The sequence below is a fragment of the Penicillium diatomitis genome, assembly GCF_028827545.1.
Source record: "Penicillium diatomitis strain IBT 30728 chromosome Unknown utg000010l_segment0_segment0, whole genome shotgun sequence".
NCBI classification, from domain to species: Eukaryota; Fungi; Ascomycota; class Eurotiomycetes; order Eurotiales; family Aspergillaceae; genus Penicillium; species Penicillium diatomitis.
Window position 1 is genome coordinate 836,391 of NW_026623182.1, and position 22,123 is coordinate 858,513.

The 22,123-nt window shown below is 51.3% G+C and overlaps 7 protein-coding genes across 7 annotated transcripts; 2 read left to right on the forward strand and 5 right to left on the reverse strand.

Annotated features, from left to right (window-relative positions):
* Window positions 1–998: 998 nt before the first annotated feature.
* On the reverse strand, window positions 999–3,236 carry N7539_007309 (transcriptional repressor TCF25 family protein; the record flags this gene model as incomplete). Its single annotated transcript, XM_056936910.1, has 1 exon — window positions 999–3,236. The coding sequence occupies one exon, from the start codon at window positions 3,234–3,236 to the stop codon at window positions 999–1,001; it is 2,238 nt and encodes a 745-aa protein (XP_056787709.1).
* A 305-nt stretch (window positions 3,237–3,541) lies between these two features.
* Window positions 3,542–5,455, forward strand: ptcF (type 2C protein phosphatase ptcF; the record flags this gene model as incomplete). The annotated part of the gene is made up of 3 exons (XM_056936911.1): window positions 3,542–4,215; window positions 4,273–5,280; window positions 5,338–5,455. 3 exons carry the CDS (start codon window positions 3,542–3,544, stop codon window positions 5,453–5,455), a joined length of 1,800 nt encoding a protein of 599 aa, XP_056787710.1.
* An 821-nt stretch (window positions 5,456–6,276) lies between these two features.
* On the reverse strand, window positions 6,277–7,289 carry N7539_007311 (putative mitochondrial export translocase Oxa2; the record flags this gene model as incomplete). Its single annotated transcript, XM_056936912.1, has 2 exons — window positions 6,277–6,704; window positions 6,773–7,289. The coding sequence occupies 2 exons, from the start codon at window positions 7,287–7,289 to the stop codon at window positions 6,277–6,279; spliced, it is 945 nt and encodes a 314-aa protein (XP_056787711.1).
* A 356-nt stretch (window positions 7,290–7,645) lies between these two features.
* On the forward strand, window positions 7,646–9,443 carry N7539_007312 (alpha-1,2-mannosyltransferase ALG11; the record flags this gene model as incomplete). Its single annotated transcript, XM_056936913.1, has 3 exons — window positions 7,646–8,028; window positions 8,100–8,701; window positions 8,791–9,443. The coding sequence occupies 3 exons, from the start codon at window positions 7,646–7,648 to the stop codon at window positions 9,441–9,443; spliced, it is 1,638 nt and encodes a 545-aa protein (XP_056787712.1).
* Window positions 9,444–10,526: 1,083 nt separating this feature from the next.
* On the reverse strand, window positions 10,527–12,906 carry crzA (putative C2H2 transcription factor Crz1; the record flags this gene model as incomplete). Its single annotated transcript, XM_056936914.1, has 2 exons — window positions 10,527–11,545; window positions 11,613–12,906. 2 exons carry the CDS (start codon window positions 12,904–12,906, stop codon window positions 10,527–10,529), a joined length of 2,313 nt encoding a protein of 770 aa, XP_056787713.1.
* A 3,295-nt stretch (window positions 12,907–16,201) lies between these two features.
* On the reverse strand, window positions 16,202–17,773 carry N7539_007314 (sugar porter family MFS transporter; the record flags this gene model as incomplete). Its single annotated transcript, XM_056936915.1, has 3 exons — window positions 16,202–17,136; window positions 17,205–17,654; window positions 17,728–17,773. 3 exons carry the CDS (start codon window positions 17,771–17,773, stop codon window positions 16,202–16,204), a joined length of 1,431 nt encoding a protein of 476 aa, XP_056787714.1.
* Window positions 17,774–18,556: 783 nt separating this feature from the next.
* N7539_007315 (uncharacterized protein) lies at window positions 18,557–21,774 on the reverse strand (the record flags this gene model as incomplete). Its single annotated transcript, XM_056936916.1, has 4 exons — window positions 18,557–18,900; window positions 18,969–21,363; window positions 21,424–21,684; window positions 21,763–21,774. 4 exons carry the CDS (start codon window positions 21,772–21,774, stop codon window positions 18,557–18,559), a joined length of 3,012 nt encoding a protein of 1,003 aa, XP_056787715.1.
* Window positions 21,775–22,123: the final 349 nt, after the last annotated feature.

Here is a 22,123-nt window from a genome sequence, read left to right on the forward strand (position 1 = left end):
TGAAGAGTGACTTACTGCAACAAAGTCACATGACTGTTTCAACCTCCCCTCCGTTCAACCCAGCAACCCACTCGGGTCGGTCAGGTACATTCACTTGGAGCTGTTATTGCTGTACATTTCTGTAACCACTTGCGATACCAAACAACCTGGAGGCAATGTGACTGATGCGGTCATCAGCCGAATTAGTCCAGGACTCCAGTCTGGGCCGAATCGAAGACGGAGGTTATCTTACCTGTATATACTATATAGAAGACCGTTTCCACCATATACATTATTATATTATTTAGTGTTAATACCCATGGTCAGGAGACTATATATAATTTTCATCGTCCATCAGTAAAAGACTACTAGCGCAAGCCTATCCATTACCTTACCATTCACGCACCTTCTGGATCATTCTCGACTCCTGTAATTGCGACACAATGCTATGGAAGCACCCATATCACCCTTGCCAGCCTGAGCAACATATTCCATCCAAGATTTCATCCCAACACCTAGGTACCGACCTACCGTAGGTATGCCCGAGCACAAGGTTATTCAAGATCAACCAGACTCGTGACTTTGAATCAGGTGACCACCGCCTTGGAAGTTTTGATTTGCTCCAGGCTGTCACGTCTCTTTCTGTTGCCTTTCTACCTATTACCCAGCATGACTCGTATACTCACTGCAAACCTCCCCACCAACAGTACTGCTAATGTGCAGCTACTGATATCATTGTCTTGACCCCAATGAGACGGGACCAATCTAGGTAGCTCGACTTGAGGTGATGATTGACGTTGACGGAAGTCCTCTGTGGTGTTTCTAATCAACAGAACTCAGACTCGGTACACTCGATGAGGCTCAGTCTGGCCCACAAACCCAATTCTCTCATACTTTTCCTGTCGAAACGCAGTTTCCGATCTCAGTTCGTCGAGGAGACCCAATCATTTCATTCTCGCTATATTCTACAATTACAATGATGGAACATAATCACAGGGCCACTCCGCCTGAGAACCGGATTAGTTGCCAGAATCAACACCCCGCTCGTCTGCCATCATCTCTAGCTCATCCTCAAGCACCGAGACCGCAATGTCACCAATAACCTCTTGGACTATTCCATGCAGAAGACGTTGTCGGGCAGTCCCAGGCTGAATCTCCTCGAGTGCCTCGAGATAATCCGTGAGTGGGCCGTAGTCCACCACATCCCCCCAGTTTCCGCGGTCTACTCCATTCTCGTGTAAGAACATCTGCAAGGCTTCAAGTCCATCCTGCACAAGCCATTGCTCAAGGACTTGCTGATCACCAGCCAATGGACGAGCTCGGCCGCCTGATGGCCGATCCCCAGTTCCATTTTCGTCAGTGTTGCCGCCTTCTCTATAATCTTCCTCGTCGCTGTCTGCGATTTCGTCACCTTGTAGCTCTGGCAGCCGAATACCACCGCCGTCCTGCAGCTGTCCCATGAGATCGCGCAGCCATTGCGGTCGCCCACCCTGTGGTACCTGTGCAAGATAGGACGGCGACGGATCGCTCTGCTGACGGTAGGCGTCCGATTCGTAGGGTGGAAGGGGATCTGATGCGGACATGCGGCCGGAAACAAACCGCGTCGGCAGGTGAGTGGTCACCTTGGGGATATCCGACAGAACGACATGTCGAGCCATGTCCAGAGTGATCTCCGGAGGCTCGATAGATTGCGGTTCACCCGCCAGCGTATCAGCCACCTCCACAATGAGTGATACTGCCTCCGGAGTGTTCCAAAGGTCTTTGGCACGTGTGATGTACAGCTCTGTGAGAAGTTCATGCGATCCAGGAGGAGGCATTTTGCCCCAAATCTGCTTCGGGATGTGCTGAAGATCCAATTCTTGAGCCAGCCGATTGAAAATCCATGGCCAACGGGCCATGGCGTGACGAAGCTGACGGCGACACTCCTGAGGCTTACCAACGCGCAAGTATGCCATTACCAGCGAGCATTGAATGTTTGGAAGCTCGGCCCAATCGCGACTGAATCGCGTTTGCGTGCAGAGATCCACGAAATGAGCGTATTCTCGACCACGCAATGCAAGATGATCGATCATGAGCTTCATGCAGTAGGGATCAGAGTCATTCAGACTCAAAAGGAGTTTTGCCCACTCATATGCAGTTCTCCACGTCCCTTTCATGCCCAGATTGGCAATGTATCTCCAGCCAACCAGCCATAATTCGCGATTCTCCATGTGCAAGAAGTCGAGGCGGGCGAGGCCTTCTCTGAGACGTGCGTTGAATGACGAATGGGCCGATCGTCCGATGTTGAAGAGCGCACGTTCCAATAGGTCGGCTGAGACTGCGTGGTCGCTCTGATGTTTGGCAATTTCTGAGACTTGCAGCAGGGTTGAGATATGATAGGGATTGTATTGAAGGTGGTGAATTAGGCGCTGAGGATCCATGGACTCGACGCAGAGCTCGAACTGCCTCTGAACATCTTGGTAGCCCGTGTTGTGCACGATGCGATACAGAGTTACGCCAGAAGCGAGCTTCTCTTGTAATTCCATCCCCAGTCCTCCGCTCGGCGCTCGAGGCCACTCGTCTTTTCCTTGCATCAGAATGTTCCGTCGTAGTGTGACTCCCGCCAAACTCTGTCCTCGACTGGCTGGGCTGTATCGTCCGGTTAAAGCTTGACCGAGATCGACCGTTTCTCGGTTACGATCACGCCGCCGACCAGCGCCTGTACCGGCTGGCTGATCGAAATTCTCCAGAACAACATTTCCAAACAGACGCTTCATCTCGTTGGTCGCGTTCAAGGATTTGGGATCAATCGCTAGGAGTTCACTGGTTGTTTTCGCGAACGAACCGTCCAGCGAGTCCGTTGTCGATTGCGCTGCGCTAGCAGTATTGCCCGCTTGCCCGTCTGTAGCAAGCTCTCTCAGAGCTCGATCGATTTCATCGAGCTCTTCATCTGACTGCGCCACTTTTATCGAAGTTGCGGCTTTGGCTTTGCTCTTCTTCTTCTTCTTTTTCTTCCTCGCGTTCTTGGTCTCGTGGGGCGGAGTGTCGGAGTCAGGCACGCTCGTAATAGATTGTTCCATAGGGTTTTCTGGTTCCGTCTCGTCATCATTATTATCGTCGTTGTCATCGTCGCCCATGTTGAGGAGGTCAAAAGCATTCAACTTCGGCTTGGCGGGGTGTGGGGGTTCGTCGTCGCTTGATGCATTTTCGGTCTCTTGCTGTTGTTGCAATTCTTGCTCTCGCAGTTTCTGCAATTTTCGAATAGCACGTGAAGACATTTTGAAATCTGTGCCTTCTGTACTCCGTGCGTCAGAAAAGTACAGCACCTGTCATGCGCTGCACAGACTCGAATGGTAGCTTTTAAAAGTTCCCGCGGGGAATGACGACAGGGGACCTGATATGGAATAGCGTAATCTTCTCGGCACGTCTACACGTGATTCCTTATCGGGTCGTATAGCGTACGCATTCTCTAAGGACTTTGTTGTTATCGTGCAACTCTGCTTTCATTATCTCGAAGTGAAGCTCAGGCATTAAACACCGGGATACCAAAATCTAACCTGAAGCTTTCTATCGTCGCGTACCGATGCGTTGGGCGGCTGTGCAGACGTGTCGTGCGGCTCGGTGTGTTCCAGCATGGAAACTTACTAGTAAGCGGCCGTGCTCGTTCTCCTACACTCACAACTCGGTCCGAAGCCTGCGGTCATTTTCAGGAGGTCGACGCTCGACAATCATTTCGGCGTCTCCTCAAAACTCCATGCATATTCGCAGGTTCTCGCTCGCAGCCATCTCTACTGTGGTGGCCTCTGGGGCTTGGTACGCATATCAAGGGGACGGAACTGTGCAATCATTGGCAACCCAAGTGCGAGGATTCGCCTCAAGCGCGATCTCATCAGCTTATGCTGAATCCCCGTCTGGTCCGGCCAGACGTGCACTTCACGTCAGCAACAACAATTTCTACACCGAACCTTTGACAGCGGATGAGCCATTGTCGAAGAATACAGACGACTCAGATCGCCGGAGGCTGGAGATGTTAACCCCGGAACAAGCCACAGAGAAGCTGCGCAAGAATGAGGAATCGTATCTTGTCAACAGGGGAAATGGTGTCGTCCGGTACGACATAGTCCAGGTGCCTAGTAACTCTCCAATCGAAGATGATCACGCGGAGAAGATTGTTGAGGTATCGTCATCTACCTTGGGTCAGACAGACGGAGAACCAAACAGCGACTGGATGTTTTGGGCGGTATTCGACGGACACTCGTGAGTTTGTCCTAGCCGAAAATGCTGCTCTGACTTTAATTAACCTCAGGAGATTAGAGGCTGGACCACTTCCGCAAAGCTCCGAAACGTGCTCATTTCATACGTGGCGCGAGAGCTGAATTCCACTTACAAGGCAGCCGCCGCCGACGGAAAACCTATGATGCCTTCTTCTGAAGCAATTGACCAAGCTATCAAGAAGGGATTTGTTCGCCTTGATAACGACATTGTTTACGAGAGCGTGGACAAGGTCGTCAAGTCCAAGTCTCGTCGCATGGCTGCGGAGATCCTTGCCCCCGCTCTATCAGGATCATGTGCACTCCTCAGCTTCTACGACTCGAAGTCCAAAGACTTAAAGGTCGCCGTCGCTGGTGACTCACGCGCTGTCCTGGGTCGCCGAGGGGCAAATGGCAAGTGGACCGCTACCGCGTTGTCCGAGGATCTGACGGGTGGAACTCCCTCTGAGATCAAGCGCCTGCAGGAGGAACACCCAGGCGAGCCATATGTTACGCGAAACGGCCGCATCTTGGGTGGCCTCGAGCCAAGTCGCGCCTTTGGCGACGCATTCTACAAGTGGAGTAGAGGAACTCAAGACATGATCAAACAGCAATTCTTCGGCCGCACACCTCATCCTCTTCTCCAGACTCCTCCATATGTCACCGCCGAACCTATTATCACTACCACCAAGATCGACCCCGAGAAAGGTGACTTCATTGTCATGGCCACCGACGGACTTTGGGAAATGCTCAGCAATGAAGAAGTAGTCGGGTTAGTCGGCGAGTGGCTGGAGCACCAGAAGTCTGGTAACGGAGGCTCAAAGGCTTGGCTGCAAAGCTGGTTCAGCTCCCAAAAGCAATTACCTGTAGAACCAGCCAAGGATCAAGCTTCAGAAGGCCAGCGCAAACCTATCCGCCAACGCCAGTATGACATTCCTGACGCAGCGAGTCGATTCGTCGTGGAGGACAAGAACGCTGCTACTCATCTTGTTCGCAATGCCATGGGTGGCAAAGACAAGGATATGGTCTGCGCTTTGTTGACGTTGCCGTCCCCATATTCCCGTCGATACCGGTACGTTGTCTCTTCGTCAATTTGTTGATTCTCTTCGTCTGCTGACCATGCTCGTAGCGATGATATTACCGTTGAGGTTATTTTCTTCGGCAAGGGTCCAGGCCCTCGGTCAGGCACCGTTGAGATCAACCAGGAGGCCACGGCACCCGAGGAGCCCCTTCAAGCCAAACTTTAAGTGGGTACAATTGGCTCAGGACCGACTGGTAAACTTCAAAGACTTGAAGCCTGCGTTGCTTATCCTATGATGTTGATAATATCTGGATGACCTTCATCTGGAGACAATTTCCCGTCGTCTTGTTGCAGCAGCAAATCGTAGTGATTTGACGCCAGCGAATGCCTACATGCAGCTGACCATGTACCATACTGCCCGACTGGGGTTGCGACCGCTATACATGTCTATGAAAGTGGTGTAAATTGAATCGCATCTAGGTGCCGTAGACTTTACTCTCACGGTAACACAGAAAAATTCCGACCAGAGTTCAATGCTATCGAACAGCAAACTTTTCTTCATTTGAACGTATGATATGAAGCCAAAAGCGTGATTTGGGGTCGAGCATTGAGAAGGCAGAGGCCCTAGCAGTGCTGAGTGCTTTCGGTCTCGTTTGTGTAGACCATCATCCCTGCGCTATTCTCTCAGTGTTGCGAACTAATCGCATGCTCTCCGCAAAAGACGCGATTACAAGGGTGAAGCAATTGTTTCGAAGAGATCATGAATAGGAATGCGGGACTGGGTTGGCATTCTTCCTTTTGACAGGCTAGCGCAGGAAGCCGCCATGCTCAACCCGACCCTTGTGGGCGTGTCAATGGATTTTGTCCAAATCTCTGTGAATCAGACCCTGTCATCCTAGTCCTTTTGCATGACAATGCGCGCGGTAAGCTAGTTGCTGTTGATTTTGGGGTGCGGCCTTCTTGAGAATCAATTGTCGTACCGGGCGAGGGGTAAGAAGTGGCCACAGCGAAGTACATGAGCTCTGCTGAACAGGCCTTTGAAGCAGCTCAGCGCAGCTTAACGTGGAATGGATCTTGAGCATCGGGATTGTGGAATTCGACATAGCGCCGCGAAGCTAGCGGCATGGGTGGCTTCGTGAACAAATTCTTTTCTAAGAAGAAGTTCTGCAAAGTGGCAATGTTGGAGCTGCTGATCCAATAGATCATTAAAGCCACTGGCATGTCATAGAACCAGCTGGACAAACCAACGTTAAGTGCAAGAACTTGAATGAACACGCGAAGTCCATTTCGCGAAAAAGCTTGAAACATCTCACGTCGAGGCATATCGGCAATATCAGCACGGGGTGTCATTTTCCAGCCAGCCTGAACGTTGAGAAGAATAGAAGCAGTGAGAAGCGCTGGAAGAATGCCCGTGCTGTCGCCTACCAGCAGGTCAGGGAACCAGAGTGCCCCCTCGGTCGCGAAGGTTGGCTCCACTGTGAGATGGAGGGAGTTGGTGGCCTCGTTTCCCCCTCGACCAGCGAAAGGAGCCACGGCAGCAAACCATTCTTGTTTCCAGACATGCCTCGGATGCTTTCCATGAACACGATCCATACGGGTAATTGCACGATAGGCAGGTAACGATACAATAAACTGATGCGCCAATCCTGATTGAGGGCCTGGAGTCTTTCTCGGAAATGTTTGTTGATGTCGCCATTCCTCAGGGCTTTCGTGAGAGCTGATGTGCCCCTGAGTTGTTTTTTCTTCTCGGCACTTGCCCATGTTGCCCAAGCTTGTTTTAGCGGCGCAATGTCTCGTTCACGACGTGCATTGTATTTGGTGTAAATCTGTAAGGGTAGGCCGACCACAGTTCGCACCAGCAAGGCTGTCAGAGGTATCGACGCAACCCAAGGTAGATGAGTAATATCGTGGACCCCGTGTATTACCACCGCGGAAGCGTCGAGGGCTTCATTGATCCATGGGGTAGGTTTCGTCGGGTGGAACTTTCGAACATGTGAGCGAGACGTCAGCGCTAACGTGCTGCGCGGAATTCGTATCGTCCTCAATCGAAGCGAGTTCATGACTTTCGCGACAAGAAAGAGTCACGATGGTGATCGGGTATTCGTGCAATTGTCAGAGGTTCTTCCCTCAGCTCACAGGGGTGGAGCTTCATAGATCAACTGACGGTTTTTGAAGAAGCTCCGAGCGGAGGGCGATGGACTCTCCGCGAATCATGTGACACGTGCATGGGAAAGTGACCCTCACCACGTCAAGTGATCTGAGCCCGTTTGGGGTGTTGATCAATCTATTGATGGGAAACACGGCTTCCGCCTTTTTGACTCACCCTTCCTCTCCTCCCAGTCAGCACTGTCCAAGATCCTCATCAGAACTCCAGATACCATGTGTCGCTCTTGATGTTCAAGAGACAGACGCAAATATGGCCATGTTGACCACCGCCATATCGGCGCTCATGATCGCTGCCACGACCGCCTTCCTGCTTCCGCGGCTCATCGGTACTTTGTTAGGGCTGCTGTTGCGCGGTGCGGGGTGGCTCATCCGCCGACGAACTCGATCTCGTCGTGACTATGTAATTGCGCGGGCGCGATCAGACGAGGAGGAACTCCAGAAGACGCTGTGTGAATCAGTTTTGACCTCCACACCAGCCCGGAGCTCGACGGAGGATGAGGATTGGGAACAGGTGGACAGTAACTCGGGCGCAGGCGCAGGCAGACCGTCTGGCAAAAGTGACAGCGCGGGCGGTGATTCCACACAAAGGCCCGACGACTGGGACGGTATCATCGGCTTCTTCCACCCCTTTTGGTAAGGGATATCTACCTGATGGGTGTCGGTGTGGTTTCACGTCAATTTCAATACTCTAACATCGATCGCAGTAATGCTGGTGGTGGAGGAGAACGAGTGCTTTGGGAAGCAGTACGTGCGACACAGAAGCGTTGGCCTAAGGCGGTCTGCGCAATCTACACTGGCGATCACGAGGTCAACAAGACGAGTATGCTCGAACGAGTTGAGAACAGATTCAACATTCGATTGCACGCCCCCACGGTAGTGCTGCTGTACCTGAGCACTCGGAAATATGTTGTCGCCAGCTCTTATTCACACCTGACACTCTTGGGGCAGTCCCTGGGATCATTGGTCGTCGCGTACGATGCATTCACGTTACTTGTACCGGATGTCTTTATTGACACTATGGGCTATGCTTTTACATTGGCCTTCTGTAAATGGCTTTTCCCTACGGTACGAACGGGTGCTTATGTCCACTACCCGACCATTTCAACGGATATGCTTGCCTCGCTCGATGATCAAAGTGGCATACAAGGATTGAATGCCGGAGCAGGAAAGGGTCTCAAAGGGACTCTCAAACGCCGATATTGGCAGCTGTTTGCTCGGCTTTACGGCTGGGTTGGTCAGCATGTTGACGTGGTGATGTGCAACTCTTCATGGACCGCGGCCCATATTCGCAAGCTTTGGGGCAACGGTAAGGACAATGTGAACAATAATTCATCAGCTGCCGGCGAGGGCACCCCTCGTCACCAGCAGTCGTATTTCCACCTACGGCCGTCGCAGAACTCGAATCAGCCATTACCGTCGACGAAGAAAGTGAGAGAACTCGCCACGCCACGTTGTTGTACATTGCCCAGTTTCGACCTGAGAAAAATCATCCACTTGTTCTCCGCTCCTTTGCCAGGTTCCTGCAAGAGCGTGCGCGTAATCCCGCGTACGAGGGCCTTCCATCTCCGCGACTGGTCTTGATAGGATCAGTTCGCCATGCCAGCCCGGACGAGACTCACATCTACAACCTCCGTCTACTAGCTCACGAGCTACGCATACGCGACCACACCACATTTCTCTGCGACGCCAGCTGGCCCGCCGTTCTTTCTCACTTGGGCACGGCCTCTGTTGGCGTCAACGCAATGTGGAACGAGCACTTTGGTATCTGTGTCGTGGAGTACCAGGCCGCTGGCTTGATCTGTGTGACTCACGACTCCGGTGGTCCGCGCGAAGACATTGTCGTTGATCTCGGCGATGGAGCTACGGGCTTCCGTGCCGAGACAGAGGAGCAATTTGCAGCTGCCTTTGAGGCAGCTTTGGCATTGCCTCTGTCCGAGAAGGTTGCAATGCGGCTACGGGCTAGACGGTCGGCTCAAAGGTTCACAGAGGCGGAATTTTCTCGAAAGTGGTTGACACAGATCCAGAAGTTGGTCGACACCGCGCGATAAACGGCAGTGTTCGTTCTTTCCTTTACGAATGGCTGTGACCCTTGATTTTATCTTTGGCGCTCAGCATCACATTAAGTCTATATTGATAAATTAGGATTGGACAAATTGAAAGGCATAAAGAAAGGCAATGTATCGATTGTATTCACCTCCTGTACCGACAGTAAGTAGAGCACCTTCATCGTCGAGAAAGATCGTCTCGTCTACATGCATCAGCCACCAATATCTATCTCAGCATTGCACCTAATACCTAGTATTAGAAGATAGGAATAGACGACCGCCCAGAGAGACCTAGCATCTAGGCGAGGGTCGATAGAACGTCTACCTAATGGAATGACAAGCAGCATAAAATCACCGGCACGACAAGCAGAACCTATGCCTGCCCACGGAGATATACCCAATTTTGCGACAAGAGTCGTGGTCCCACGAAACGACGCCTTAGCTCACGAAACCTCAATGAGCCATTTTGAGTGTACTAAAATCTAGACAGAAAAACACTCTGCCAATTAAGGTCATTTGCTTAGGAACGTCGATGCGACGTTGCTAGATTGATCGTAAATTTACCAGCACATTTAGTCTGAGGAAAGTATAATCAGGAAGATGATTCAATTGCGATTCAGCCCATAATATAGGACCAGGTCAATCAATGGGAGCCAAAGGAACCATATATAAGTGTGTTAATGCTGAGTGGATATCGTCTAGAAAGTAAGTGTGATCTCACGATAATCGAGTTATTCAGTTCACCTCGGTCACCAGAAAAGGTAATATTCAGGCTCCAAAGTGAGTTGATCAACCATTTCAGAACGCCAATACCGAGTCTATAAAATTTTATCCTGCCTGGAGAAAGACAATTGGGAATAACAAGGCCGATAATCGGCCGCGAAATGAACAAGATGACGAAGAATCGAAAAGAAGCCATTAAAAGAAACCACAAGGTTTAGACTTCAAAAATGGCAAAATAGAGACGAAACAAGGACTGGTCTTGTGGCAAGTTGGGAGACTGAATTCCTTTCTTCCGGTCCACGATATTCTTGCCAACATAAACACGAAGGGGGTATAAACGAGTGAAGGAGCATCGTATCATGACTAAAGCCATTTTTGATCGGCATATTCGGAACTTCCTGCATTCAAGTTGAGCATCTGATCAGGATACAGATTGGCTTGATTGGAAGCATATCCGCTACTCATTCCAGAGACACCACTGAGACTGGATTCATCCTCATCAAAGCCGTATTCTCCTCCAGAGCTGGCGTCAAAACTACTTCGACCACCAATGTCACTCGGGTCGTCACTTCCAGCAGCAAGCTGGTCCCATTGCAGATTTTGAAGAGCCGGGTATTGCGCGAGAAGGGCAGCTGGCAAGACAAAAGTGCCCGAGGCTTGACCATCCATGCCGGGAATACCTGGCATGACGAGCTGCTGGGGAACAGGTTGTAGGTGACCACCGGCGGACTGCTGCTGCTGCTGCTGCTGTTGTTGTTGTTGAGCCGCAACACGTTCGCGCTCTTGTGATTCTTCATCGAGGAGAGGTTTAATGCAGATGCGACCAGCCTCGGACCTGAAGTGGCGGCCCAGAGCATCAGCGCGCGCAAATCGACGACCGCAGCCCCATTGGCCGCCCAACGTCAGGTCACCGCGGCAAACGAATTTCTTCTCGCCAGAATGAAGACCCTCGTGGCGCTTCCGGTCATGCTGACGGGCAAAAGCCTTGCCACAAACTGTGCATACAAACGGACGTTCGTCGGTATGCGTACGGAGATGAGATCGCAAGTTGTATGCGCGTGTGAATCTTTTAGGACACAGAGTGCATTGGAAAGTTGCGGGATGCTTCTGGACACGCTTCGAGTCGCCCGGTGCCGCGCCTGGCCGTCCCGGATCAGCCAAGTCCAAAATATAGTTACGGCTTTCGATGGATGATGTCGAAAGACGCCGATTCGACCGAGCCGGAGAAGCGTCACGTGAGCCAGGATTACTACGCGACTGAGGTGACAATGATCGTGGAGAGGTAGGTGGGATTGGCTCTAAGCTGGACGCCGAGGCTGCTGGCGACCTTGGACGAGAGGCTGGGTGTGCGAAAGGATCTGACTTGCTGCGCCCTCGCGATCCTAATTCTTGAATGAGCAAAACGCGTCGGTAAGGCGAGCCGATTTTCTTTGGAAAGGAACAACTCACTCATCGCCGGAGGACTCAACGAGTCGAAGTCGGCCATTGGTTTCGAGGGTCCGAAGCTAGGGGTTCGAGACGGAGGCGCAAACTCTACGTTGATTGAAGGAGGCGCCATCTGGGATGCCTGGCCAATGTCGCCTCCCGAACGGGCTGCCATCAAATCATCGCTCGGGTAGCCATACATCTCGGTTGGCGCAGGAGGAAACTGGTTGCCGGTAGGTGTATATTGAATGCTGGGGATCATGTCAATGCCTTGCTGAGGCATGAGACGAGGCGAGATGTACGGGCTGTGCGCCGGACTGAAGCCTTGTTGATGCTGCTCAGACAGTGTGAATTGCTCGATAGCCAAGGCGTTGTCGTACAAAGCTGGATCACTTTGTGGCGCAAGCGACGGAGATACGTTACTGTCGATGTTATCGAATTCATTTTGTGACAAGTACGGGGAATGTGTCGCTGATGAGACCTCGGAGACTTCCGACGGAGCTCTACGATGGCCGTGAAACGCGGTGTTATTCGTCATGACCGACGGCCAGTCGGCGTTCGCCTGAGCACCCATATATGCAGCGGTGGCTGGATCTAGAGATGCATGTCGCGAATGCTGAGGAGTATAGAACGTTCCTGGAGTTCCTCCTGGGGGTGACATAGGACCGGGGGAAGACTGTTGTAGATCGTGGGTGGATGGGTGTGAAGACGCAGAAGGATTGGATATTGGGCTGACGATATCTGCTGGGCTGATGGTGGAGTTGACCGCCTGTTGTACCGGCTGCATCTGGGTATCAATGAAGAGCGATGAGTTGTAATCCGTTGCGCTTGCGCCGTTTGCGCCATTGTTTTGGTAGGCGGAGAAATCCAGCTCGCCCGGGTTGGAATTGAGTAAATTGGAAAAGTTCTCTGTGCCTTGGCCCGATTGCAGGTCCGAGGATGCAGGGTCGAATCGAGTCATCATGTTTGGATCGAATGTCTGCTGTAAAGACATATTGGTTGTGTCCAACAGAGGTGGGAAGGTCTGGCTGGAGGAGGAGGAAGGGGCCAATGTTTGATTTGGCGCAGACGCATCGAAAGAGTAATCTGCGGAGTATCCATATAGATCCTGACCCGCGAGGTTGCTGATGTGACAGTCTCCTTGTGGAGGGTTGAAGGGTGGGTTGGTGTTGAAGTTGGCTGACATGGAGGGGTCCAATGCTAGGCCCGAAGTTGGGTCGTGATAGTGAGGTTGGGCATGGGGCGATGGGCTGACGCTGCGAGTCTTCACATGCGCCGCGTTGGCATCCAGCCCCTGGCTATGGTCGTGCGAGGCCATAATGAGCAGCCAAGTAGACCTAAGAAGAAAAAATTGGCAGGGTAACTTTGTATGCCAACGCGCACGAATGTTGGGACCGGTGAAGAGCGCGACACGGGAGGCCGGCGCAAGCGGAGCACAAAAGATCGGGGAAATCGAAGCTGCGGCTAACCCGACGAAATAGGGCGCAATATACTTGCGAGCACCAAGAAGGCACAGCACTGAGCAGAGAGGCTAACGCGTACACACGTGGATCCAAAAGTCGCCCAGACTCAGCAAGGAGGTCGCATCATATAGGAGCCTCGAAGCAGATGCAAATGCCAGGGGGAAAATGGAGATGTGACGGAGAGATTGATAATGGTTGGTACCGATGGAGGAGAGTGGGTGGTGATAGTAGCCCGTACTGTGGAGGAACCCCCAATCTGAACGGTCAACGCACGTGCGTAAGGCGGTCTAAGCACCATAAGATCGGACAGTCGACGGATTCGTAGTTTGTACTACGGGGGAACACTTACCTACCACACTCAACATTCGTATCTACATACAGCATACTCCAAGCCTACGGGCAAGTTGGACATGGATTCAGCTTTTAATGATGATTTAATCTATCGCGTCTGGGTTGCCTTCGGAGGGGTTGGCGATAGGGACGGGCGATGAATTCGAGAGTGGACACAAGATTAGAAGGAACTGTACCCTTTTGCAATTATCGGCACCTGCAAAGCCCACTAGAACCACGTAGCGTGCGCAGTTCTGGTACAATAATAATGCAGGATGTACTCCAGGAGTCCACCCTCGAGAAATGCGACAGTCCAGTGTGGACATTGGGCGCGTATTCGGGTCAGTCAGCCTCCACCGACGCTAACTGAAATTTGGAACAGCACTGTTAAGTGTTCAGTGTTGACTCGTTGAGTGCTGACAACCTGACTGCACTACTGTACCAAGCAACGCAGCCTCGATGCTACTAAGTTAGGGCTTCCCGACTTGGAAGTATGCGATGTTTACGACTCTACATCGATGCACGGCACCGTGGAGTGTAGTTTAAAGAGCTCATTGAGTGAGCTTGGACTGACTGATATGATCTACTCAAGATTTTCACTTACTTAGGTACCTACCTAATAGAATGCATGCTACATAAGTGCTTAGCATCAAGACGTGCGGCGCTGGAACCGCACATCATAGTACTGTAGTACTTCGTAAATAGCAGGAGGAATATACCAGAATTTCTATTACTACAGACCAGGCGAATGCAAATTGCTTCTAATCTAGCAAGCCATTTTGCTACTGATCCGGATAGTCGAAACTTGACAGATATTTATGCCTTTTCGTCTTTCCTTTTACTTGGTCACCCCACTTTGGGGTGGACTCCATGTACTTCGACTAGTGCGACTACCAGAAAGCAGGCGGGCACTACTGTACCAGTACGAGTGACTACGGAATCCAGCAAGCAGAGCCCCTCTTTCCCACCATTGCTGTCAGAGTGCTCAGGGTCCCCTGTCCAGTGTCCATGTACCCAGTGTTCACTGACTCAGTAGTCAGTACTAAGGTACAGTACCAAGTAGTGTAAGTACATAGAGGTGCCCAACGTCAGGGGAACAGTACCAAAGGGCCAGACTCTCACGAGTCACCAATGTTTGGGAGCATCATACTGTACTTTTAGATTCCTCTCAGCCGAAGCGGACCAAGATCGTCATCGAACGACCGAGTTCATCAGGCGAGGAACTCCTAGCGTGGAACTCCGTCCCAAAAGAAAACGAGGGTTTATCGTCGACTCGTCCTCGACTTACAGCGGAGTGGATCCATCAACAATCTACGAGTCCACTTTTTGTTTAGAGGAGACCACTAGCCAAGTAGACAGAACTGGACCGTACTAATTTAGTAGTGGGGGAGAAACACTGGGGCCGGCTTTAGCTTATGTTTGCACAGCCTCACAGCCAAGTCTTCCGGTCTTGCAAGTCGGCGGTGGTCATTGGCTTGGTTGGACATTCCATGGCCCCCGAGGCTGCTTTTTGCGTGGCCACGGACGAAAGCTAAGCTGGCCGAGGAGACAAGGCAGACTCGTGGAGCCACAGGGCGACTCTGCCTTGAATTGCCCCAACATAGCATGTACGCACTAGGGTAATTGGACGATGTAGGAGTATCGATGAGAAGGGGAGACTCCTGGGTTCTTGACTCTTGTCAATTTGCGAAGCGCTCATTTTCATCAACAGCACCAATACCAGTGAAACTGGGCAGTGGAGAACTTGAGGCTGGAGAGTACTAATGCGTAAGGTCGTGAAAACATCACGTGACTGTACATCGGAGTCAGCGGTAAACTTCTGGCAAAATCCTAGCTGTCTGATTGGTTGATAGGGTGGTGCTGTGCTCAAATCAGGTGACCGATCACGTGACATATCTTCTAAAATGCCTTCACTATATCCCGACCCAAGGGGGGCTTAATTTCACTTCCGGCGGAAGATTCCACCTCTGATTCGCTGTTCGGGGCGGTCCAGACGTGTTAAAATCATGTGATTTCCCCAGCTTTGCTAATGCCCATAACGTCCAGCGTCTCTCTCAATCACGGGCAGCGTAGAACATGAAGCATTGCGACGGCAGTCAACGGATTAATTATAGCAGTTGCTTCACTCCGAAGTTCCTACCGAGGGGGAGGAAGCCCGCGGGACACTCGTATTACGATCCAAACCCACTACTCACCCGGTCCCTTTAGACCGCCGTAATGATACTGGACACGTTGTAGCAGGCGCCTACTATACCGCAGGAGCGGCAGCCGCAGGACTTAAGTAGCAAACACGGACACTAGTATCCCTTCAAACTTAGCAATTATCTCTATCATTTCGAGGAGTCATCTTGGAAACCTCAATCTGATTCGGACCACCCATTCATGATAGTCCTAACACGCGGGTGCGAGCTTGAGATCCTCGGCTCGTTCGGCTCGTTGGGTAAGGTCCAGGGCTCTAGGCCATAGAGACCGCATGAATGGAATAGGGTTTGGAATACCAGTAAGATTGCTGCGAGTTTGAATCTCGTAGAATATCTACGAAAACATAGTATTTAAGCGAAAGTTGGTATTTATGTCGGCAATTTAGAACTAGGTTCTGCCACCGCGAAAGCAAGCGGCTGGAAACTCCGTCGGTATTCCTTGCAGGAGCAAAATAACCCATTATCCATTGCAGACAATTACATATTGACACGCATTTGTCCCCAGCGCCGAGCAAAATTTTCAACTGTCGACATATGAACATGCGATTACTTGATCGACTGGATTGTCCTTCGAGAATGCCATTGCTCAGAATAGATCATCACAAGCTAGATAGCTGCTTCACTGCACGTGCTCCACAAGGGTTAACTCCTGCTTCTCTGTGCCGGAGGGCACCACATGGCCGTCTCCGAAGAGCAAGTCCATCTCCTCAAGGGTCCTACCCTTAGTCTCTGGGAAAAAGAAGTAGTAGCAGAGCATGGCAATAATGTTGAACACGAAGAAGACATAGAAGTACCGGAAGCCGATGTTGGTCAAAGCAGTGGGTGAAAACTGAGCAAAGACCAGATTGATAGACCAGTTGGTGAATGTAGTGATGGAGTTGCCCTGGTTTCGGATATCCACAGGGAAGATTTCCGCCGGGTACACCCAGGAAATGATGCCGATGAAGGTGTAAAAGAAGCTGAAGACAAAGTTCATGGCGACCATGGCACGCAGTTGGTTGGAGTTGGTCTCGTCGTAGTGTTGGGACATGGCGGCATTGCAGACAAGTGCAAGACCCATACCAGCGGACCCAATAATGAGAGGCTTGATTCGTCCGACCCGTTCAAGGGCCCACAGACCACCAGTGCAGTAGAGGATGGACAGAGCACCAGAGATACCGATAATCATGAGAGTGGTGTGCGTATCGAAGCCTAACGAAGCATATATTCGGGTTCCATAGTAGTTGATCACGTTGATGCCGCTGAGAGGACCAAATGCTTGAACCGCACAGCCCAGAACCAAGCGACGACGCCAAGTAGGTTTAGTCAGAATCGAGGACCAGGTGATTTTGGTGGATGCACGCTCTGCCTCAATGGTTTCGCGGATCTCCTGGAATTCAAGCTCAATATATTGTTCTTTCTCAGGGGTACCATCACCGTGAAGTCTGTGAAGGGTGGCGAGGGCCTCATCATGACGGTCTTTCTCCATCAACCAGCGTGGGGACTCGTTGAGGAACCACACGCCGGAGGCAAGGACAATACCAGGGATGCACTGGAACGCCAGAGGGAATCGCCCTGGGGAACGTAGTCAGTAAAGGCAACCCATACAAAATCCTTTCACCTCTGGAGTAGGGTATTGGTACATTGGAAGGGGGTGTCAATGAAGGAGCACCCGTAACCCAGCCACTGAGCCACGAGATATCCCCAACTCAGCATCCACTGCAAGAGACCCGACATCATACCACGCGAGGCAGCCTCAGCCATCTCACCGGCATACATCGGTACAACGGAAGTGAGCATGCCTACGGCAGCACCAGCAATGAATCGACCAATGATGAGCATGGCCATGTCGACCGCACCGGCCTGCAGACCACACCCGATGATCGAAATGCACGCTCCAGCAAAGACAGAGCGCTTTCGTCCCAGACGATCACCAGCGAAGACATTGATGATTGTTCCTAAGATAGCGCCACCTTGGAATGCAGAGACAACACCGCCAGTCGTATTGTCACTCGGGTAGGAAAAGTACTTGATGAACTCGGGCTGGCCAATGGTAGAAGTGATGATACCACTGTCATAGCCGAACAGGAAACCTGCAGGAATTGCAATAATGTCAAAGATGATGCAAAGCTTTTAGACAGGGGGATGATCGAGAAATTCATGTACCTCCAATGGCGAGGAACGCCGCCGAGAGCAACGTAGTGAGCTTCATGACCTGTAGACTTGGAATCGCGGATGATGAACTAGACGTGGGATGAGGATTATCTCCCCGGACTTGTCTCCCCACGGGGCATATTTTATACTCCACACCAGTCGACTGCAGTATTTCATGATCAAGCGGGGATTCGGAAGCAAGACAGGTCAGAGTCTAGCGTCCAGTTGGGGTTCACGCGGTCACGCAGTTCGAGGCTGCGTGCGAAAAGCGGAAATCCCGACCCAACGGCCTGATGCTCAATGTTGACAAGGTTTAGCAAATATGGCTCCACCCGGACACCACCCCTGTCGGTGTAAATCAATCCCGAGATTCCCGAATGATGCATATCGAGGACTCGAAGGTGCCGTAGGATCTGACTGCCGGTGGTCGTGAGCGCGGGCCAATTGAGTCAAGTCGAGTCCATGATTAGACTGCTTTTGTGTTCAAACCACCAAATATGCCCGATCAGCTGGACGGCCGAGGTTTTCGCTCCACCCCCAGCAGGCACTTCATGGAGTGCGAGTGCCGAAGTGAAGCGAAGGGCGAAGTGTTGAGGAAAGAATAACCATGCCACGGCCGTCGTACTCGGCGAAAACGGGCCTGAGATGTTTCATTATCCTGGTCGCCGTTTCTGAACTGCCGAGGTCCTACTAAGAGACACAGCACGAAATGTGATAGCGTAAAGGTGAAGCCCACATCTACAACAAGGATTGAAATTACAAACGGACTCCAAGGGCAAATGCATGAGTTTCAATAAGGTAGAGAGCTTGACCTATGACAGGACTATAGTACCTATATCGTCTATGAAGAAGGTTGGATGGTTATCTGGTAATTGCCATGTTGCACTTGCAATGTGTCATCCCCAATCATAGTCTTTGTGCATCCTTCTCTGGTGACTTCCACCTGCGAGTTGGTGGGCCTCTTTACGATTGCCGAAGTACCAAAGGGAACACGAAGGTTGACAGTTACCACTTTCTTAGCGTCACGCTGGAACTTGACTTCAATCAGACCATATGGACTGTCCACAGCGCCTTCGACAAAGTCAAACTCTGCTTCATAGGGAGGCTCGATCTCAAAGGTACGATAAGCATTGCCCACGGGCTTCAATCCGAGAATCGCCGCGTAAAACCACTCATAGATGGTACCTAGCATGTCATGGCACTTGCTGCGACACTCATCCTGCCAGAATTCCAAGAGCGTTGTCTCCCCCGACGAAGGAAGCGCATGTATGAAGGGTGCTCTTCTTGTCGCGCCATTTGAAGGACCAGGTCGGGCCGCTTGGCATCTGCAAGGGTGTTGAACAAGAAGCGCAGGCCGATCTCACCGGCGCGCATTCTCCCGTCAGAGCAATCGTTCACGAAAGCAGCCATGACATCTTTTTGATGTTCGACAGGAACAAGCTTGAATTGCAAAGCCATGGCTTGGCTGATGGCAGTACAATCGCGTTCAGGGTAGTTGTCTAGGGAAGTATAATACGCATATGGACGAGACGGGTCATCAGTCACGAGGAGGTGCTGATTGTAGACGTTGTAGATCCGAGATGCCCATCGTCGGAACCTCTCGGCCTCGTCTGCCTTGCCGAGCTCTCTAGCCATCATCTCAACACATTGGAGGCATCGATAGTAGATGGCAGTCTCGATGTTAGCCTGGTGGTTACCAAAGGCAATGTCACGGCCCCAGTCACCTAGACCGTGCTCGATCAACCCCCCAAGACGTTCCTTTGTTCTCATGTATTCCATATAGCGCACTGCAGCGGGATAGACCTGAGGAAAGACGTGGGTGGAACCATAGTACTTCAGTAATATATCGGGCAAGAAGCAGAGCGCACAGCCCCAGGTGATGGTGTCATGAAGTGGTCCGCACATGTAGCGGATCTCGGGAGCCATGGTTGGCACGAGACCGTTGGGCTCTTGAGTGTCAAGGATGTCATCCAAGATCTTAGTGTAAAGAGATTCCATGTCGCGAATATATTGTGTGGCAGGTGCGAGAAGATGTGTGACTTCCAGCCAGCCGAATTTCTCGATCTGTGGGCAATCGGTATGATAACTGAAGAGATTGCTATTGAAAGTCCAATAACACGCATTGAGAAGTGCATTGACGTCCGCCTTGTCGGTCTTCATCGTGCCAAGTCGTCTGGCAGCAGAAGAAATATGGCGACCCACCACGGAGTGAACAATAGGAAGGCCTTCTCCAGGAGTCAACGATACCCCCTCGACCTGGACATACCGAGCACTTGTAAAGCTGAAGTCGGGTTCCCACGTTTCAGGCTTTCCAGTACCAGCAAGATAGATTCGGGAGAAGACACCAGTCTCAAACTGTTTGAATAGAGGATCGGGCATGAGCACGGTGCCGTCTTCACTGACCGTCTCCGAATATCTGACAGTGACCTCAGAGCCTGAAGTACCTTCGAGTACCAACTGAACCATAGTCGAGGCATTCTGACCGAGATCAAAGCAAACCACCCCATTGCTGGGACTGTAGACTCTGACAGGACGAAAGGTTTCATGTAACACTACTGGTGGTTGTGTCTGATAAAAGATGTGACCTCGGGGGCCAGTCAGAGGCTTCGCTAAAGCCCAGTTGCTGTCGTCAAAGGATGGCGTATCCCAATTGGTGGGGTAGAGTCGACGATCATGATTCTCCGACGCATAGATATTGGCCAGGGTTGTTGCGCTCTTCCGCACTCGCCAAGTGGGATCGGAAATGAGTGTGTCACGGCTTCCATCCCCGTAGAAGAGATGAAGTTCACAGAAGAAGCAGAGTTCGTTGCCGTATCGGACGTAAGTGTTGTCCTCATACATAGGCCAGAAGAAGCGATCCTCGCCCTGGTCGCCGGCATAGAATCCGTTGCCTACGTGGGCGCCCAAGGCGTTCGCACCCAAGCTGAGATGGGCAGTCACATCGTAAGATGTGAATTGAACTCTTCGGTGATAGTTGGTCCAACCGGGATCCAGACGGTGATCAGATGCGGGTTGACCATTGAGACTCATATTGAAGTGACCCAGGCCAGAGGCAAAGAGAATAGCGTGCGTGGGCTGCTTTGCTAGTTGAAAAGACTTTCGGAGATAGATGGGCTTATCACCTCCATCGCCAATCCAAACAGCTTTCCATCTGTTTGCCTCATCTTCGAACCACGTGCGGAAAATGAGACTGGAGTGTGGCATGTATGTTTGGTTCATGCTGTACGGAGGCAGCCGACGGGATCGAGGATAGCCCGTAAAGAAGTGTTGAGTGGGGCCATAGTGTACTTGTTGTTCATTGTCCCAGACTCTCACTTGCCAGTAGTAGCTGCATGTGGACTTGAAGCCATGAGAAGGCTTGCACAATATGTTGCGCTGCTCATTGCTCTCAACGCGACCAGAGTCCCATGCAAGGTTCGACACATCTGGCTCAGCTACTTCAAGAAGCTTTGAGTCTGTTGCAAGGACGATACGGTAAGCGACTTGAACAGAATTCTCAACACTGCTCTCCAGTGCCCAGTAGAAGCGCAGCTCATCAGTATCGACACCGAGGACTTCATGGAATCCGTGAATGCCACAGCGGGTGACTCGCATTGTGAACGGTGTATATATCTTTGAAACTTGTAACACAGTTGTCAGATTGAGTGACTGGACAAAGTTCAGCTACCAGAAATGTGGAAGTAAAGCTCCCATGTTTAGCCTCTAGACCACTTCAAAGTGTTCGTTCATAAGCGAATGGCTGAGCGACTTCGGGATATCCGTAAAGTAGAGTCTTCGGGCCAAATGCGCCCGAATCTTCCCTTTGCCGACGAGATTGTGATATCCGTAAAGTGGAGTCTTCGGGCCAAATGCGCCCGAATCTTCCCCTTCGCCGACGAGATCCCGAGAAACGGGTTCGGAGAGCAATCGCATGAAAGTTGCATTAGGGAGCAAAAAGGGAGGAGGTGAGGCAGGTATAGTTGTGATAGCCTGATAGGATCAGGTAGCTTAGTATCGCACCGTTACGGCTACGGGAAGCTACGGGAAGCTACGGCTACGCGTAGCTACCAAGTCCGCCATCCGTCGTAACACTTAAAAGAGTCTCCGAATCGGCAAATTCCTGATCTCCTACCGTCGACCGAAGTACCGAACTTGAAAGAATTACTGATCATAGCTACAGAAGATATACTTCTTACTTGGCCCTCTACTAGCGAAGCTAGTATAACTATGGAGCAATCTTATTGCAAATTGGAGTGGAACGAGAAGTTGCTTCTCATGTAAGTGCTTGGAATTTTATTCCTGTGCTCTGATTGGTTGGCTGTGGCAGAATTGACCGCCCCCAAACTACATCACGTGATGTATCCAAGATGTTTGCTTCTGTCCCGACTACGTGATCAGTCTTAATCTCCGCTCATGTCACGTGGTCCTT